This window comes from Mauremys reevesii, linkage group 2 (genome assembly GCF_016161935.1).
Source record: "Mauremys reevesii isolate NIE-2019 linkage group 2, ASM1616193v1, whole genome shotgun sequence".
Lineage (NCBI taxonomy): Eukaryota > Metazoa > Chordata > Testudines > Geoemydidae > Mauremys > Mauremys reevesii.
In genome coordinates this window covers 66,242,187-66,262,059 of record NC_052624.1, presented here as the reverse complement: position 1 = coordinate 66,262,059, position 19,873 = coordinate 66,242,187, and the positions used below count along the sequence as shown (strand labels likewise).

General features: G+C 45.2%; 1 protein-coding gene across 4 annotated transcripts in view; it reads left to right on the top strand.

Moving 5' to 3' along the window:
* Positions 1 to 266: 266 nt before the first annotated feature.
* The window catches only part of DAZL (deleted in azoospermia like), a 40,646-nt gene continuing 21,039 nt past the window's right edge, over positions 267 to 19,873 (top strand). For 3 of the 4 annotated variants that reach the window (XM_039527597.1, XM_039527596.1, XM_039527598.1), the window contains exons 1-6: positions 296 to 447; positions 13,051 to 13,194; positions 13,541 to 13,632; positions 14,601 to 14,652; positions 15,402 to 15,468; positions 15,883 to 16,019. In XM_039527597.1, the coding sequence (XP_039383531.1) occupies positions 445 to 447; positions 13,051 to 13,194; positions 13,541 to 13,632; positions 14,601 to 14,652; positions 15,402 to 15,468; positions 15,883 to 16,019 (495 nt within the window). In that variant the 5' untranslated portion in view covers positions 296 to 444. Of the gene's footprint in view, positions 448 to 13,050; positions 13,195 to 13,540; positions 13,633 to 14,600; positions 14,653 to 15,401; positions 15,469 to 15,882; positions 16,020 to 19,873 lie in introns of all 4 variants that reach the window. The other variant, XM_039527599.1, reaches the window with a different exon arrangement.

The window sequence follows — 19,873 nt, the reverse complement described above, 5'->3', positions numbered from 1 at the left end:
ATTAAATGCAGTAAGATTCTCAAAGGATGAGTGCCTCATTAAAATTAACACCTACTGAGCAAAGTCCTCCCATTTGATGGAAAGAGCTTATGCTATGCAGCAAAATGTTACCCTTTTCACTGGCGGGCAGGGGGAAGCTACAGGACACAGTAAAATACCTTTCCCACCTCCAGAGAGGTTAGAGCAAAACCCACCCCAATCCAATACCAGATTAAAGGCAGGGTGGGAACACCTCGAAGAAGCCAGTCTTCCCTCCCTCCCTCTTCCTAGTGACAAAGCAGTGCCCCTCTGGGTGTGGCCTCTCCCCGCCCCTTTCCCCGCACTGATTATTTGGAGAGCCGGCTGGCCCAGCGGGAGGAGCTGCTGTTTTTAGGGGTAGGCGGGAGGGAGTCGGTGGGGTTAGTTTTTACACGTGCATGGGCGCTGTCCCGCGTGCGGGGAACGATGGTGAGTGGGGCTGGCGGCGGGGCACGAGCTGAGGTGGGTTAGCGATGTGGTTTGGGGCCGGTGATCTGAGCCTTGGAGGGGGAGGGCTGGGGCCCAAAGCAGCTGGCTACTTGTGGGTTGGGAACGGGGTGCAGGACTGGCTTGCCTGTGGGGAGGGGCTCGCCAGGGCCTGAGGCTCAGTGTGACTGAGGTTGGGGGTCACCGGCCCTTGCATGGGCGAGGTCCCATGTGGGGTGGAAGCGGCGGGGCTGGAGGGCGAGCGGCCGCTGCGGGGTGCAATGGGCCGGCTCTGCCGAGGGCAGGTAGCCGGGGCGGCGAGAAGACAGCGCCATGCCTCGCAACCGCCGCCATTTTGTTGCAGCCTGGCTGGCGACGCCCGGCCTGTTCCGCTCGCTCGCTCCCCGTGGGCGGGAGCCCAGCGCCAGGGCTGTCGGAGCGCGGTGCTGCGGCTGCGGCCCCCTCCTGGGCCCCGCCCTCTCACGCGCGCGTTCACTGCGCCACATGGCTCCGGTTCACCACGGGCGGGCTGAGCCCCGGCCTGTCGCCTGCCTGGCTGGGGGCGGTCCCGGGTACTTCCCTGCAGTCACACTCTAGTGCGCCCCCAGGGGGGAGCCCCGGCCCGCTGGGGTGGGCCCTACCGGCCCGTTCCCTAGAGGTGCTGCTGGACGGAGCAGCAGCCCACAAGCGTGGGGAGTTGGGCTTCCTCCCCTCCTGCCTCGGCTGGGGGGCTGGGATTAGCCGGCCTGTGGCAGCATTTCCCTGCTCTGATGCCCCGTGAGGTGGAGGCTTCAGCGCGAGGTCACTGATGTCTCAGATCAGCCTGTCTGTAGGAAGCATTTTCAGGAGAGGTCAATCATCCTCGTCCCTTCTGCCTCTCTCTTGCGGGCTGTATGGTGTAGTGCCCCATAGGAGGTCACCTCTTGCAGACCGTTTGAAATGCATGCTTCCATTGGTCTCCTGGCAGGTTCTCCACTGGCAGTAGTGGGTGCAGGCACTGCCTGGTAATGTTAACTTCCTCTGGTGTGTCTGCTACTGTGGAGACTTGCCCAGGCTATTGTGGAAATGCATAACAAAGCAATTCTGATTTATGTATGTTATAGTTCCATATTTCAGCTAAAGTAATGTTTTAGTTTGAATTTTTTCAAAAGCAATTTCATATTATGAGCTTGCTGTGAATTGCTCTTCAAAAAAACCAAACAATTGCAGTTCTCAAATGTGTGTGTGGAAAGTACTAGAAACTAAAGCCTGCATTTTTTTCTGTGTCAAACTTTTAAAGGCCAAAGTGTACCTTATTGTCTTTGAGAGGAATTAGTTCTCTTTATGTGAGTTCTTTTTCAGGGTGTACTAGGACATATTTATCTCTCACACATAGTTAATCATTTACTAAATAAGAAAATGGAGACTTTTTTCAATGCTTGATGCTCTTTGCACATCCCCTTTCCCTAAATCATGCTGTTGTCTGTTGGGGGGTGGGTGTGGGGGTGTGCTGCATTAAGCTTGATGTGATGTTAACAATAGGACTAAACTGATAAAACCATCTGAAGATACTAGCAATCAAGAATCTCAGTTGCAAGGTAGCAGTTGTATTGTAACTCTCAACATGTACTATGCTCTGTACAAATATATAAAAACTGCCTTTCCTGCAGGTGTGCATAGAAAAATCTCATAAATAATTGGCTTTAAAATATTTCAAATGGTGACACTAATTCAGTTGACCTTTGTATTCTCAAAGCTGGTTGTTTATTAATATTTTTCTTTTTTTGTAAAAGCAAATGTTTTAGTGGCTTGCCTTTCATATTTAAATGCAATTTTGCTCTTCACGCTCTTTCATTTATGGCAGCATGACACTTCTATATTTTCTAGCTACTGCAATGAGGTCCTAAACACACACAATCCAAAAGCCACTTCCTGTCATATTAGCAACTTGATTGTATATCCACTTTCAGTCTGTACAAGTTCTGTTAAGTATTAGACCAGGGGTGGGCAACCTATGGCAAGGGTGCCAAAGGCAGCACGCGAGCTGCTTTTCAGTGGCACTCACACTGCCTGGGTCCTGGCCACCGGTCCAGGGGGCTCTGCATTTTAATTTAATTTTTAAATGATGCTTCTTAAACATTTTAAAAACCTTATTTACTTTACATACAACAGTAGTTTAATTATATATTATAGAAAGAGACCTTCTAAAAACGTTAAAATGTATTACTGGCACGTGAAACCTTAAATTAGAGTGAATAAATGAAGACTCGGCACACTACTTCTGAAAGCTTGCCGACCCCTGTATTAGACATATAAATCTAAGCCAGTGGTCCCCAGGGCAAGGGTGTATGTGGTGGGGCAAGGGCCAGCCCCCACGGGGGGTGGGAAGGGAAGGGAGCACCCCCACCATGCTCCCCACAGTTCTGGCACCAGTCATAGCTCTGCTATGGCCCCAACTGCAGTTCTGCTCCACTCCCAGGCCAGCTCCGCCTTCAGCCCAAGCTCCTGTGCTGAGCCAACTGTTAAATAATGGAGTGGGGCCATGGACAGATTCCATTACTGGTAAGGGGTGTGTGTGGCATGACAGAAAACATTTGGGCACCACTGATCTAAGGTACCCTTTCTCCCCATTCCCCTCATGTAAGCTATTTTGTATTACCAGGGTCATTTATCAGCTAACTGCTTTACTTTTGAATTGAATTTAACACAGGGACAACAGACTTTTTCACCTTGGGTGTTTGTTCCAAAACTATTTGCTAGAGAATCTTTGCATGCTTCCAGCCTCTTTATAAGAGTAGATAAAAATAGAGGTTGAATTAATTATAGATAAATAATTGTATTGGTCTACGTCGGTGCTCAAACTTTTCCAGTCATGCCCCACCCCCTTTATCAATAATGTAATCTGTCTGTGCCTGCCCTCCAATTACTGCATGATAAGGGTTCCTCAGCAGCAGAGCTTGGGTCGAAGACAGAAGTAGGGGTGGAACTGGGGATGGGGGAAGAGCTGGGGCTACAGGCAGAGAAGGAATTAAGGTGACCTGCTCTGGGGACAGAGAAGGAGTGAGGGTGGAGCTGGGCCTGGAGGTGGAGCAGGACTGGGAGCTGAACAGGGTTGGAGGTGCAGCTGGTCTGGGAGCAGTATGGGACTGGAAACATGGTGAGCCCTCTGTGCTGCCTCCCCCCCCACCCCCCAAATGTTCCTCTGTGTTCCCCCTGGGGGACATGCCCCCACACTTTGAGAGCCACTGATGTATGTACAACAGAGAATCACTCATAGCTGTCAGCTACAAGACCCAAGTCCTGAAAAAGTTGATTGAGGTACCAACTAGTTTTCAAAAGGCATGTACAGTACTTGGCTAATAGCTCCACCTGCTGCTTGATGGGTAAACTACACTATCACTATTACAGGGAGCCATGTTCCTTCTCCCTTTCAGGTAATATGCTGTCATGGTAACTGCAACTCCTGTATGTAGAAATGCTGCACATGTGAGTGCAATACCAGGAGTGTGAGTAGACATTACATATCTTTATATTCTGAGCAGGGTGTGGAAGGGGTGGAGAAAGGTCAGACTCAAACTTCCTGTCTAGGGAGAAAAAAGGCGCAGGCGTATTGCTCTGGGTTGGGCTAATTGAAGCTCTAGCGAGGATACAGCAGAACTGTTGGTTAGGTTTGTTGAGGCTTGTTTCTTTTCATAAATATCAATTCTGCTTTATTATAAATATTGTAGGGTATAACAGAGGCCCTGCCTATTCAGAGGCAGAATAGGCTCTAGTGCTGCAGCAGCAGCGATGCCTACATTCTTTGGCAACTGTCATGAAATGTCCTCCATTCCCATCTGCCATCTTTTTCTGTACACCCATCTAAGGGTCTTCAATTTTATATCAGTTAGTACTTTCAACTATCCCTCTATTTTTGAAAATGGTTTTGGGTTTTTTTTCCCCCACTAACTTTTCCAGGCAGCCTGGCTGCACTCCCTGACTTTGGTTCCTGTGATGTTGGCCGGCCAGCCAGCCTGGATCAGAACCTCTTCCTATTCCCCTGTATAAAAGGGAAGGGTGAAGCTTGAAGTCACCTGCTGATGCTGGCTACTCCTAACTGCTATGATGCTCTCCAGGAAGCTCAACTTGACATTTTACGCTCTTGGTTCACTTGGCTTCCTGGCTGCAACTTAGATTCCTGTTCTGGTTCCCCAACTTCCTGCTGCCTGACTCTGTTTGACAGTACAGAGAGCATACACTGTAATCTGTTTAATTTCCCATTGTCATGAAATCTGGAGAATAAGAGGCAGCTGCAAGAAGAAAACATAATGTCAGATGCATGGCTGCAGTAAAACAGCAAATGGTGCGACATAAATATTGAATTCCTTGGCATTTTGGAATCTGATTTCACAAGCCCCAGATTGAGATGAATGAGGCAGGTCACCCCACTACACTTAGAGCTATTGTTGCAGGCTGTGTGTTCACTCAAATATATTACTGCTTCAGTTTAGTCAGTTACCCTCATGGTTAGAAATAAAACCTAGAAGGTTAAGAAAGACTTGGGAACTTCAGCTCTCATTTTAGAGTGTAATTCTCCGGTAAGATGTAAATTCAGTGGCCGCGGAATACACAGGGCTCTTGAGGATTGGCCAGCATGTATGGGAAAAGGCTATAGAATCTTTTCCTTATGGGAGCTTAAAACGATAACTTCTTGCTTTTTCCTCATCTAGGACTTAAGGCAAAACCCTTTTTGCTAACGCCTTATCTAAATCATAGCGGCTGGAATAAGGGCCAACAGTCTACATGCTTGCATTATATAGATTCCTGTTTGGGATGGGGACAATGAAAACTTTAGGCCAAATTGTCCGAAATGGGCAATCTTTCCTCCTGACAATTGAACTGAAATACGGCTGAAATGCACTGTGACATTACAGACTTGGAAAGGAGACCTACCAGGGAGGAAAAAAGGCACGTACCCATTCTTTGCTGCTTTATTTTGTAATAAGACTTTTCTTAAACTTGTCTCAACACTAAAAAAATTGATTTGGTCTATTCAGGAACTCATGGATAATTGGAGAACTAGGACAATTACAGGAGCAACAGCTGAGCAGTTGAGAGGTTAAAAGATCTTTAATTGGATTGTGTAAATCTGTGCCATTAACCTCTTTAATCCCAGTGCCTAATATCCTTTCTCCCAGATGTTTATCTGTAGATCCAGAACTCTGCAAAATTCTCTCAAAATTCACATTCGAATCTTCCAGCAAAACTAGGAAAAATCATAGGAACATGCTCCTGATACAAAGCTTAAACTTCCTGAAACAAACTAAGGTTGTGTTTTATGCATCAAAAGCAGAAAAAGTGTAACTTTATCTTCCCTTGCAGGTCATTTTGTAGCTGGATTTAAGAAATTATTAGCAGTGAAACTTGTTAGTTTCATTTCTCTCTCTTTCAAGGTTTACTTGACAAATCAAAAACCTATCAGTGGCGCCAAACTAGTTTGTCTAAACTAGTGGAAAAGTGTCTAAAGTATAGGAATAAAGTCACTGCAAGATGTACGTAATAGACTAGTAGACGACTGATTCATTGAGAGGCAAAAGGCTGAAAATGCCTTCAGCCACCTGAGAAGTACCCCAATATCCATTGAATTAATGTATAATGGCTATTGCAGTTTAAAGTATTTTTTCTGAATACTGTAAAACAGACTTCACAGAAGAACAATGACAGTTTAAAAAAAAAAAGCAGGGAAAGATGTAAACATCTGTTTTAAGTCAAATTACACTTTGTAAAGTTACCTTTAACTAAATGAATTACATTTTTTTTTTTTAGCCTTATGGTTCAAGTTAACCTTCTGAATGTAAAGTGATGTAGTGTGGTCTTCCTGAGATCAAAGAAAAATGGCTCCAGTATCTCTGCTGCTGTTCATGGTATTGTCAAGCAGCCATAACAATGTGGAATTAAGTAGACTGTGGGTACTTTCAGTGTTGCGGTTCAGAATCTTGTAGGAACTAGCAAAAATGGCAGTTGTCATTTTTCACTCTGCTTACAAAGCCATGAGTTGTGGCAGGTACTGGAGACACTCAAAAGGCTGTGGAAAGATAGTGTAACAGACTTCCTTTGCAACAGTGAGGAGGTTCTGAAGCTTGGAAGGAAAGAGGAAGAGAAGGTTCCTCTCAGCAGCTGCAATGAGAGCTTGATTCCCTTGGTACAGGGGTGGCCAACCTGATCCTGGGAAGGAGCCAGAATTTACCAATGTATATTGCCAAAGAGCCACAGTAATATGTCAGCAGCCTGCCATCAGCTGCCCCCACCCTCCAGCTCCCAGTCCCTCCTGCCCACCAGCAACCCTGCTGATCAGTGCCTCCCACTTCCTCCCAATTACTTTGAGATCCTATAGGTATAGCCCGATCTCCTGTTTTGTGGCATGCAGGAAGCTCTGGGAGGATAGGAGGGGAGGAGTGAGAGCACGGCAGGCTCAGGGGAAGGGGTGGAGTGGGGGCAGGGCCTGTGGCAGAGCCAGGGGTTGAGCAGTGAGCACCCCCTGGCACATTGGAAGGTTGGCGCCTGTAGCTCTAGCCCCAGACCACACATTAATTTCTGAAGAGCTGCATGTGGCTTCAGAACCACAGGTTTACCACCCCTGCCTTGGTAGTATCCCCCTCTGTAAAGTATGCATTCAGGTATAGATGTTGTGTGCCTAGAAAGTCAAACTTTTATTTTTTCAGAGCCGGCATGGGGATTGACTTTCAGAGTAAAGGCCTTTTCTCTGAAAACTCCCTGCCACTTCAAATTAGCAGCTCAGGTATTTTATTTGATTTCAGCTGCTTCCTTATCTTCAAAACACAGCCAAGAGACAAGAAGAAACCTTCTCCCAATCCCCCCAATTGTGCACTTGCTAGCAGAAAGTGGGCAAACAGCATCTGAGAGGGGACCAATAACTGGAGATAATTATACTGTTTTTCTTCACAGCCACTGGCATCTTCTGGTTTGAGTCCTGATTTGGTTAGAGGCTGGCTTAAACAGATTTCGAGTCGCCCAGGTCCAGTAAGAACAATGTCCGCCCAGAGCTAGGTGTTGTGTTTTGCATCCCGATGGCAATGCAGTCTAAATCTCAGTATTGCCCACAGAGATATTGCCTACACAGGCATCAAGAAGATTGACAGAATAGAACATTGTGGTACCTTTTATATAGGAGAGAGCTGTCATTGCAGGTGGGTGTTTTCCTTCACAGTGGATCCTGTTGAAGATCTCTGATATAACTTTGGTGCTACATTCATTTAGTATTCTTTGATCCTGTTCCCGCAAATGTTTGGAGCTCATCTTCCAGAGAAATGAAACAAAATAAAGGAAGTAACATAAAATATTATTTACCACAGCACTGAGGCTTCTCTTACCTTTTTGCTGCTTTTCCCATAGATGCTTAGCATACTCTTGTTCTTTCCCTGCTGTTTTTTTCCCCTCAGTTGAAGATAACTCCTTTTGACAATCCAGAAAAGTATTTTCTTTTTTATAGTCTCATTTCACTCCCTTTTCTGTAGCTGTGTAGTTTGAGGTGGGACATAAATCATAGCAGGAAAACCATAAGGGATGTCTAGCCCCTCTCTCCAATTATAGCGGAAGGCTGTTATGGAGGGACAAATGGCTTGAAAGAAAAACACAGAAAATAATGGGAGGGGGGAGAAGGAAGATCTACCTATACCAGCACTCTTGTCTGTAAATCAGATAGATGTGTACCTTGAAGAATCAAGGAAGTTTCTCTTATGAAAAGAGATGAAAGAGGAGTGCCCAGTCCTTTCTGCGTAACACCATTGAGGAGACCATGCTCTTGCATCCGAAGAAGTGGGTATTCACCCACGAAAGCTCATGCTGCAAAACGTCTGTTAGTCTATAAGGTGCCACAGGATTCTTTGTTGCTTTTACAGATCCAGACTAACACGGCTACCCCTCTGATACTTGACACCATTGAGGAGAAATACTTCGTCATGTACAGTAGCACTTCATTCCTGTGAATATGAAATTAATGGCAGGGACACCTGCAGGAAACAAGCTGAGGTTGCTTGTTTCTACTTTTGCATTTGATAGCTACCCTTGGTCAAACTGTACTAGAAACTTAGGATGTACCTAAACTGAGGATGAGTTTCCATATAACTACCACATGTCTGCTAGGTATCCTAATTATGAAAAGTTATCATTTTAAAGAGTGCAAAAGTAATTGCATTTAGTAATTGTATCTGGATGTTTAAATGATAACTCTAACCTAAAAGGGTTTTGGAGGGCTCTGGAAGTAGAGTTGAAAAACTAACAAAACTCCATTGCTGATTTCCACTAAATTTGACTACCATTCCATGAGTTTGCTTAGAGAAACTTGAAATGGTTAATAGCCAGGCACAAAAAGATGAGGATCCTATAGGTATATCCAGGGAAATAGCTAGTCTTGCGGGAAGCTGTGTGTATATAACATTCTATAAAAGTTGTCTTAGTTCATGCACAATGATTGCATTGTATTCAATTTTCTTGATACAGCAATATTTGTTCTTCGGTATGCAAAAATCTGAGTAAAAATGCCATGGGAAAAATGTCCTCTCAATCTACAAATGCTTACCTTTATTGAAAATGTTTAAGGGACCGCATTCATGGGGCCATTACACAGATACACTGACTTTTTTGCAGATGACACTCTACAACTTCGGTTCTGGCACTAATTCTTGCGATGTTGCTACCTATTTTTAACAAGAATTTTGTTTGTACAAAAGGCTCAACCAGTCAAGACTTATTTCTTTTTGAGGGCTTGGAAGTTGTGCTGCTGCTCTCTCAGATTTTAAATTTACCTCTTTGTGGGGGTGAGGCTTAGGGGAATAATTAATGGTATTTGCCCAGGAAGTGACTGGTCACTGCATCATTAAGGATTCACTGTTGAGGATACTGCTTTCTTCCTTGACTCTTGTTGACTGGGACAGGTTTGGATGAGGAGCCAGGGATGGATGACGGGTTTGGGACTCAAATGGTAGAGTCTGGGGATGGAGCCTGGGTCTGGCTAGGCAGGGAGGCTGCGGTGAAGAAGCAGAGGGATCTGTGTGGAACAGATAGCACTAGGTTGGGGTTAAGGGGGAAGCTGGATCTGCAGCAGCAGTGGAACCTAAGACTCAAGTCTGTGTTCTGCTTTTGACAAATGTCTGAAACCCATTGGCAAAGTGTGTGTCAAGTCCCCCTCTGGTGTTGGTCCACACTGAGACTGACATCCTCTATTGCTATCAGTTTCTCCAGTATCACAAGTGGCAGAGATCTGTCTGGATCTAAAGCAGGGGCGGACAAACTTTTTGGCCGGAGGGCTGCATCGGGTTTCCAAAATTGTATGGAAGCTATAGTGGAGGCTGTACCTCCCCAAACAGCCAGGCGTGGCCCAGCCCTGCTCCGTGTCTGACCCCTCCTGCTTCTCGCCCCCTGATGGCCCCCCAGGGACTCCTGCCCCATCCACCCCCCTGTTCCCTGACAGCCCCCACCCCTGACTGCCCCTCGCCATAGCACCCAACCCCTCCTCTCATTCCTGACTGCCCCCTGGAACCCCTGCGCTCATTCAGCCCCTCTGTTCCCTGCCCTCTGACCACCCCAACCCCTATCCACACCCCGGCCCCCTAACCACCACCCCAAACTCCCCTGCCATCTATCCAACCCCTCCCTGCCCCCTTACTGCACTGCCTGGAGCACTGGTGGCTGTTGGCGCTACAGCCGCGCTGCCCAGAGCAGCATGATAGGCAGCTGCACTGCCCCAGGAGCTCACAGCCTCACTGCCCAGAGCATTGCGCTGTCAGTGGAGCGAGCTGAGGCTGCGGGGGAGAGGGAACAGTAGGGGAGGGACCGGGGGCGAGCCTCCTGGGCCAGAAGCTCAGGGGCTGGGCAGTAGGGTCGTGTGGGCCAGATGTGGCTTGCGGGCTGTAGTTTGACCAGCTCTGATAACTCCTGTGGGTGTCATGGGCCACCTGATGGAATTTTTGCTTTTCAGTTAGCTTTGTGTTCTCTTTTTATAAAGAACAGCCCAGGAAATCACTTGCACGCAACTGCACTAAAAGAATATTAAGTTTGCAAAGTCAAACACTCAGAAGTTAGGAAATGCCAGAATTAAGGTTGGCTGTGCAAACTTAATTTGTCTGCCTTGTGCATCTGTATTGTGACTCTTTGATTACATGATCATTTACTGCTTTCTCCCCCCCTCCCCCCCCCAGGACTCCTTCATTCAGTGCACAGGCCGAACCTGCTCTGAGAATGAATCAGGATTGTGAATGGAAGAAGGCTATAGGACCCCCTCCCTCATTTGTTGTAGATATTGAGGGTGCATGTACCTATTGCAGATATTGGGATGACTTTCCCAAAAGGCCCATCCTCTCCTCTGAGAGGACAAAAAGGGGTGGGGGAGTGAAGGTCATAGAGCTGAAATAGTGTGTGTACTGTTTGTGGATAGTGAGACAGGCTGGGCTAGGCCTGCCCAAAGCTAAAGACCTGCCCTCTTAGCTGAGGGAAATGAGCCATTGGACCTAGGTTGCATGTGAGTAATGGGGATAACAAGTTAAAAAAACAAACAGGGAAGGGAGTGAAGGTCAAAGGGCCAAAACTGTGTACCTGTGGTTCTGGGAGATAGATGGTAGACCTAAGCCTGCCCAGAGCTAAAGGCCCTCCCCATCAACTGGAGGGAAGGGCGGGCCAGTGAACCCAGACCACAAGTTGCAGGGATCAAGAAATGGAAAAAATGATGAGAGTGAAGGTCAGTGGACCAAAACTGTAGTAAATGAAGCAGGGGACCGGAGGAATGAAAAAGATGGTCTCATGGTTAAGGCAATTGAATGCTACCTTGGGCAGCGATTCTATCCCTGCCTCTGTCACACGGGTGTTCTGTGTCATGTTAGGCAAGCTACTTAAACCACACGTTAAAAGTTTGGCCACTCAGATTTTTTTTTTTGCTTGCATGCTCAGCTTGGAACTGTGGGGTCTAATTTGCAAAAGTGCGGATCACTCAGTTGTAGCTGAAGTCCATGGTAGCTGTGCTTTGAACATATGAGGTGCCATGTATTAAGTTTTATTTGAAAAATCATACCCTAGGCACCCAAGCTTAGTGGATGCTTTTGACCTTCATTGTGATTCCATTTTCCCTATTGCTAAAATTAGGATAATTAGATCTGACTAAATAATTGAGTTTAGTGTAGTGGGAGAATATAAATAATCCATTTGTTTTGGTTTAAAACTGACTTTTTTTGTTTCTTGCCAAAATGAAAAACCAGAAAACAATTTTGAAATAGTTTTGACTTGATTCAAATGGACAATTTTCTAAACAAAACATTGAGTTGAATGAACACTTCTTTGGGAGAAAATCAGGGTTTTTTTAGTTGAAACTATTCAAAAATTGGGGTTAAATTGGTAAATGGTTTTAGTACTCTAAAAATGCATTTTTATTTGTTGAAGAACTTTGTGCAGCTCTTATAATAACACCCACGTGAAGTGAGATGGTAATATAGTTTCACAACTATGAAGCTCGCTGATACTACAGTGAGTGCCATGGAAAAGCCCATGAGGAAACTAATAATTCATTCTTTGGAGCATGATTTGAATGGTGTGCAGTAAAAGCAAGGGGCCACTCATGGCTTTATGGTCTTTGAACAAAATACTGTATAGTTGTTTGTTCATTGAGTTCCATCCATTCTGTGCACTAAGTGAAGCTGGGATCCTCTGGAAAATAGTATGTGATTATGTAATTAAAGACTGTATCATAATGTATAAACATAAATGCATGCAATTAAAGTTGCATAGGCACCCTTAATTCTACTATTTAGCTTTTGAGTGCTTGACTTAAGATTGTTCTTTGAATGTGTTTCTTCCTGTTTACATATGTGGGGGCGGGGGGAGGACGGGGACGTGGTGGCCTGTGTGTACACCCAATTACAAACATAAGTGATTTTTTACAAGTCAATTAATCTCAAACTATTCAGACTGTTTAAGACAGTTGCAGATCTTGATAGACCTCTGACTTGGTGTAACTTTAAATTGTGACAGAGTACAAAATCTCTCCTTCCAAAGGGGAGCATAGTAATGTGATCCTATTAAGAGCTAGTTGTAGTGGCTATAACTTCTTCTTCTTTTTTTTTAAAGATTAATTTCTTCCATGTGTAGCTGCTGGGTTTTGTTCTGGGATTGCTCATACACGAATGCTGCATTAATTGTTTAAGGATTTTTTTTTTGGCTAGGATAATGTGGAATTCTGGAACTCTGCAAGCAGATCTGGCAGTCTTCTATGTCCGCTAACTCTTTCTTAAATCCCATTTGGTAGATATTGAAGTGCATTTTTCAACAGTTTCATTGTAGAATTAGTAGTATAGGTTTAAAGTGACCATGGAGCTTTGAGGAAAAGCAGCTTTAACTAAACCTACTTAATCTATTCTAAATGCAGCTTAGTGCTAGGTAAAGAGAATAAATACTGGAAAACCAGTCCATGAAGTAGAATTAATTCAGAACATATGTTTTTCTGAAAATTATTTGAGACATTTCTGTTCCAAATAGAGTAAACTGGAAATGGAAAGTATTGTGTCCATGGGAACACTTTGAAGTTTTAGTATCCTAAAATGCAGTATATAAACGGTTATAATATGTACTTTATCAAACTTGCAGTCTGCAGCAAATCCAGAGTCCCAGTGTGCAAGCATCTCCAGGGAGGATAACACCCAGTTGTCGTCAACTACCAGTCAAGGATATGTTTTACCAGAAGGAAAAATCATGCCGAACACAGTCTTTGTTGGTGGAATTGATATAAGGGTATTTACATGTCTTACCTTTCACATATATTCTGTAGTGGTTGGACTGTTCTTTTTGGGCGGGGAGAGCAGAAAACAGACTTCTTACAGGACTTGGCTGATCCCATGGCATCTACCAGTTTTATGGTATTGCACTGCTGTGAGAGATCTGAGTTCAGTTCCAGTTTTATCCCTTAACTAGGTGAGCAGCACCGAATTGTGCAACAGTGGTGGATGGGTTTGAAAGTGGCTCCTGCTTCTGTAAACCACTTCAAACAGTTGAACACAAGTTTGCAAAAGGAGTTAAGACTTTCTTGTGGTGGCCAGTGATGTATTTTTTTTAAAGCTAAACAAATTCTGTTCCTTAGATGGATGAAACAGAAATTAGAAGCTTCTTTGCACGATATGGTACAGTGAAAGAAGTGAAGATAATCACTGATAGAACTGGTGTTTCCAAAGGGTAAGTAGAACATGAATGACTTGCCTTGAGTCATTAAAGCCTTTTCTAACCTAGTAAAGTTGATAGCCATAAATCACCAGAGGAAGCAGTACCACATGGAGAGTTGGACTAACCCAACCCTACAACACACTATTAAAATGCTTGAGCCCTGTCTGTATCACTACTTCCAGAAGTGGTGAATTACAGCTAAGCAGTTGGCTCGTATAACTCAGTTTAAGTATAGCTGATTTTGTAAAGAATAATATGGTATGCTTTAGCTGACTTAATAAATCTTGCTTTTCAGGGGGCATTTAGGGCATATAACTGCTGAATTGGTGGAAGCAAAGCTTCAAACTTGCCTTGTCTGCCAAATGCAGCCAGCTTTTGATGGGATGGGATGAAATTCTTATCTTTTTAGCCCAGCTTCTTATGTTATTGTTCACCCAAAAGAATCATGGATCCACTTCCTAGGCATGAGCTTTTGGAGCTGGAAAGAACTCTTCTGTCAGCTTCTCTATACCTCTTGCCCCAAACTTTCCCCTGCAAGTTGTGATGTACACTGGATAACTGGAAGTCTTGGTTATTGCTAATGTGCTAGACAGAAGACTAATTTTGATTTTTAAAACTACTGTATTGTCCATGCTTAATATAATAAACTCCTGTTGCTCTAAGTCTCACATCAACTCTGTGATGGGACCAAATACTATCCCAGTTTCCCAAATTGGGGAATTGAAGACAGAGATGAAGTGAATTGCACCAGGTCGCACCCAGTCTGAAACGAGAATCAAATCTCTTAACTGGATGCTGGCTGGCACCTTGCAATAAATACACCTTCGCATCGGTTTTTGGTTCGTAGAGTCCAATGGAAGGATATAGACTTGGACAGGACTATCTTTAGGCATACAGTAACCCAATTTATGCTGTTGAGTCTTGTTCAAAACAGGCTTGTAGGTTGTGCAGTAGTCACACTGAATTTTTTTCCTCTGCAGATATGGATTTGTATCCTTTTTGGACAACGTGGATGTTCAGAAAATAGTGGAAGTAAGTTACTTAGCTATTTGAGGATGTTCATATTCATATCTGTATTCTGTAACGAAGAATGCAGTATGGTGATTGGTTTGAGGGGGTAATAACAGGAAAATTGAGCAGTCTAAAGGTTACATGAGAATCTGAACTAGATTAAGTGAATAGGAAGAGGCAAAGATTAAGACTGAGCATTCAAAATAGCTGATTACAATCTTTCTAAAATCACCACTGCTCTTGAAGTAGGATTTTTTTTTACACAGCTTACTTAGCCAAAAATAATAACACATTTTTAGATTTATTGCGTGGAAGTGTCCGTTCAAAGTCCATTCTTTCCATTCCTATCTGCCATTCAAACACACTTGAGTAGTTAAGGGCTTCAAGATGCACTGACCAAATTATGTAAAAACTGCACTATTAACCGATAGAAATGACAGAGTACAACAGAACTGTAGCCTCACGGCTGTGAAAAAAGGATCTAGCAGTGAGACACTAGACTACTAAAAATAGCAGTGTGCTTGAGCAGAGTAGTTTATATACCCTGGGTGTTCGGGTGTGTAGGGAACTCTACTCTTCCAAGCTGTGCCTCACTGTCCACGCTGCTATTTATACTTATGCTAGGTGTGCATACAGTCTCTGTACTCTACATGCTGCTGTAAATGTAGGTGTACCTTTAGATTGACTTAAAAATAGTTATTGACCTGTCATTGAATCTGAAAGTATAGTAAGGTGTTTTTTCTGTTTGTTTGTTCTCCTCCCCACTCCAGTCACAAATAAACTTCCATGGTAAAAAACTGAAACTGGGCCCAGCAATCAGAAAACAACAGAATTTATGTAAGTACATCTAGGCTGGAACTTTAACTTGTTTCCTCATGAAAGGATGCTGGATTACATGTAAGATATTAAAGTAATTTGTTTATCTGTGATACTTACAATCTTGCTTTATTAGTATTAAAAGTGTTACAACTAAACTAAAATCTAAGTAATTACCAGTCAATACTGAGACTTTTTTTACTTGGCTTTGGCAAAGAAAGCAAACTATGATTAATTTTGTACTATCAAAATGCCCCAGCATGTAAATTGCAAACACTGCTGAACTTATCTATTGTCCCGCACTACTTTTTAATTTAAATTAAAAAAAAAAAATCATGGAAACATACATATCTGAACTCACACAAAACCTTAATTTTGGGCCTAAACTGCTGTTAAAACGTTTTGGATCATCTTTCCTTTGTCTCTCTAAACTAGGTGCTTACCATGTGCAACCCAGACATCTGGGTTTTAATCCTCCTGTGCCACAGTTTCATAGCGTGTGGAGTAATCAAAACACAGAAACATACATGCCTCCCCCAGCTATGATGAGTCCAGTAACTCAGTACGTTCAGGTAAGATTATTTCTTTATGGTCTGATCTTGGATTATAACTGTGTTCTTCAAAGCACTAGAATGTAACACTTTTGAGCGCCACACTTGCATGGCCTCTGAAATATGTACAATAGGAACTTGAATTTTTGACATTCATACCCCTAAAAATGAAAATCTAGCTGTAACAATAGCAAATAAGCCAAGTGCAGATAGAATTGTCTTCTAAATTGACAGTTCTGCCTGCCTCTCAATGTGTCTTCCAAATTAGTCTTCTACTTTATAGAATCTTGATATATGCAGCCAGTTACTAACCCACTATACCACAAAGTACCTCTGTACTGTGAAAGCTTACTTTGTAGTTAAGAAAAACAGTGAGGAGTCCTGGTGGCACGTTAGAGACTAACAAATTTATTTGGACATAAGCTTTCGTGGGCTAGAACCCACTTCATCCGATGAATGAAGTGAAAAATACAGGAGCAGGTATAAATACATGAAAGGATGGAGGTTGCTTTACCAAGTGTGAGGTCAGTCTAATGAGATAAATCAATTAACATCAGGATACCAAGGGAGGAAAAATAACTTTTGAAATGGTAAGAGAATGGCCCATTACAGACAGTTGACAAGAAGGTGTGAGTAACAGTAGGGAGAAATTAGTATTGGGGAAATTAAGTTTAGGTTTTGTAATGACCGAACCACTCCCATTCTTTATTCAGGCCTAATCTGATGGTATCCAGTTTGCAAATTAATTCCAGTTCTGCAGCTTCATATTGGAGTCTGTTTTTGAAGTTTTTTTGTTGAAGAATTGCCACTTTTAGGTCTGTTTGAGTGACCAGAGAGATTGAAGTGTTCTGCTGGTTTTTGAATATTATGATTCCTGATGTCAGATTTGTGTCCATTTATTCTTTTGTATAGAGACTGTCCGGTTTGGCCAATGTACGTGGCAGAGGGGCATTGCTGGCACATGATGGCATATATCGCATTGGTAGATGTGCAGGTGAACGAGCCCTGGATGGTGTGGCTGATGTGGTTAGGTCCTATGATGGTGTCCCTTGAATAGATATGTGCACAGAGTTGGCACTGGGGTTTGTAGCAGGGTTTGGTTCCTGGGTTGGTGTGTTTGTTGTGTGGTGTGTAGTTGCTGGTGAGTATTTGCTTCAGGTTGGGGAGCTGTTTGTAGGCAAAGACTGGCCTGTCTCCCAATGTCTGTGAGAGTGATGGATCATCCTTCAGGATAAGTTGTAGATCCTTGATGTGCTGGGTTAGTTGGGGGCTGTAGGTGGCAGCTAGTGGCATTCTGTTACTTTCTTTATTGGGCTTGTCTTGTAGTAGCTGACTTCTCAGTACCCTTCTGGCTCTGTCAGTCTGTTTCTTCACTTCACCAGGTAGGTATTACAGTTTTAAGAACACTTGATAGAGATTCTTTAGGTGTTTGTCTCCATCTGAGGGATCGGCGGAAATGCAGTTGTATCTCAGAGCTTGGCTGTAGACAATGGATCGTGTGATGTGGTCCGGATGAAAGTTGAAGGCATGTAGGTAAGTATAGTGGTCAGTAGGTTTCTGATATAGGGTGGTGTTTATGTGACTATCGCTTATTAGCATCATAGTATGTAGGACAGGGGTCGGCAACCTACAGCACACATGCCAAAGGTGGCACGCGAGCCGATTTTTGCCTGGCACACGGCTGCTGGCCGGGGTCCCGGCTGCCAGCCCCGCTCAGCATCCTGCTAGCCTGGGGTTCCGTTTACTCCGCCAGCAGGAGGCTGAGCGGGGCCGGCGGCTGGGACCCCAGACTGGTGGCAGGTGCGCCCCGTGGCTCTCCCCTCACCACACTCGGGTTCTGCGGCTCCCGGGAGTGTGAGCCACCGGGGCGTGGGGCCCTGAGCCTGCTGTGGGAGGGGTGGCGGCGGTGGCGGCTTACGCTCCCGGGAGCTGCAGAGCCCGAGCGTGGCGAGAGGGAAGCCGGGGGGTGCACGGGGACCGCTGCCCGCATGCATCCGCTGCAGGGGAGCAGTGGGTTGCAGCCCGGGCAGGTGCGCCCCTCAGGCTCCCCCCTCACCGCGCTTGGCTCTGCGGCTCCCAGGAGCTGCTGCCCCTCCCACTGCCTCAGCACTCCACGTGGAGTTTAGCCTCCATGTGGAGCCAGTGTCTCACTGGCATGGGCATGGTAAGGGGAGTCCCGGGGGGCAGCCAGGGAGCAGGGGGAGGGTTGGTTGGGTCAAGAGTTCTGGGGGTCCTGTCAGGGGGTGGGGAGTGGTTGGATGAGGTGTGGGAGTCCCAGGAGTCTGTCTGGGGGAGGGATGTGGATAAGCGTTGGGGCAGTCAGGGAACAGGTAGGGCGTAGGGTCCTTGGGGGGCAGTTAGGGTGGGGGGTGTCTCAGGAGGGGGCAGTCAGGGGACAAGGAGGGAGGGGGTTCTGACGGGGGGTGGGAGGGAGTGGATGGGGCGGAGCTAGGGCAGGGCTCTCCCCTCTTTTTGGTTGTTGAAATATGGTAACCCTAGGTGAGGGGGGAGTCAGGGGGCTCATGGGTGCTGGCGCCCGCATATATCCACTGCAGCCTGCAGGAGCCCCTGTGGGGCGCTGGACCGCAGCCTGGGGTGGAGGGGGACACAGCTGCTCCCTGCTAGCAGCACCGCCACCTTTGCAGGGCTGCTGCCCCCCTGCACCGCGCCAGCCCCTCCATGGCTGGGGCTCGCTGCTGCCGCAAGCGGGATGCTCTGTGCACCCTCTAGGGGAGTTCAGGGGGCAGGGAGGGGGGGAACCTAGTCTGGAGAGCAGCTCCTGGGCACGTCTGGCTCCTGGGCAGGCTGGCCCCTGGGGTCTATAAAGGCTCGTTGGGATTTGCCCCTCAATGAACTGATGTGCAAGGGGACCAGGGGGGGTGCAAGGTGGAAGTTTTGCCTAGGGCGCAAAATATCCTTGCACCAGCCCTGCCCCAGGGGGTGCATGCACCGTAGGTTAAGAACCACTGCACTAAACTGATAAGATCTGCATCTTAATTTAGTTTTAAATGAAGCTTCTTAAACATTTTAAAAAATTTGTTTACTTTACATACAACAATAGTTTATAGACTTATAGAGAGAGACCTTCTAAAAACGTTAAAATGTATTACTGGCACGCGAAACCTTAAATTAGAGTGAATAAATGAAGACTTGGCACACCACTTCTGAAAGGTTGCTGACCCCTGGTCTAGGAAGTGGAACTCGTGTGTGGATTTGTCCAGGCTGAGGTTGATGGTAGGGTGGAAATTGTTGAAATCTTGGTGGAATTCCTCAAGGGCCTCTTTCCCATGTGTCCAGATGATGATGTCATCAGTGTAGCGCGAGTGGATGAGAGCTGAGGAAGCATTGTATTTAGGGGGATTGTTGATGATTTCAAATGAAGCTAAAGCATAAGAATGGTCATACTAGGTCAGACCAAAGGTCCATCTAGCCCAGTATCCTGTCTTCTTCTGACTGTGTCCAATGCCAGGTGCTTCAGAGGGAATGAACAGAACAGGTAAGCATGAAGTGATCCATCCCTTGTTGCCCATTCCTAGCTTCTGGCAAAGCAAAAATCTTCAGCCTGGCAATGCTACAGAATGGAGCAAGAAAAGGGAATGGGGGAAGTAACCTAGCTTATAAGAGATCTTGGGTAGTTTGGAGGTTGCTCCCAAAGCACACAATTCTTCACATAACACTTGAGCTGAGAAACTTATTTGAAAGATCTTCTTGATTTTCGCTTGAGAGTAAGTTAGAGGACTAGTGTACAGCATCCCTTTTATTAACAAGGTATGGAACAGCAAAGCTGGCTCTGTCAACACTTTTTCTCTAGGCAAAACAGTTTGTTTGCTTCTGGATTGGTACAGTACCTTTGTGTAAAACACAAATATTGCGCT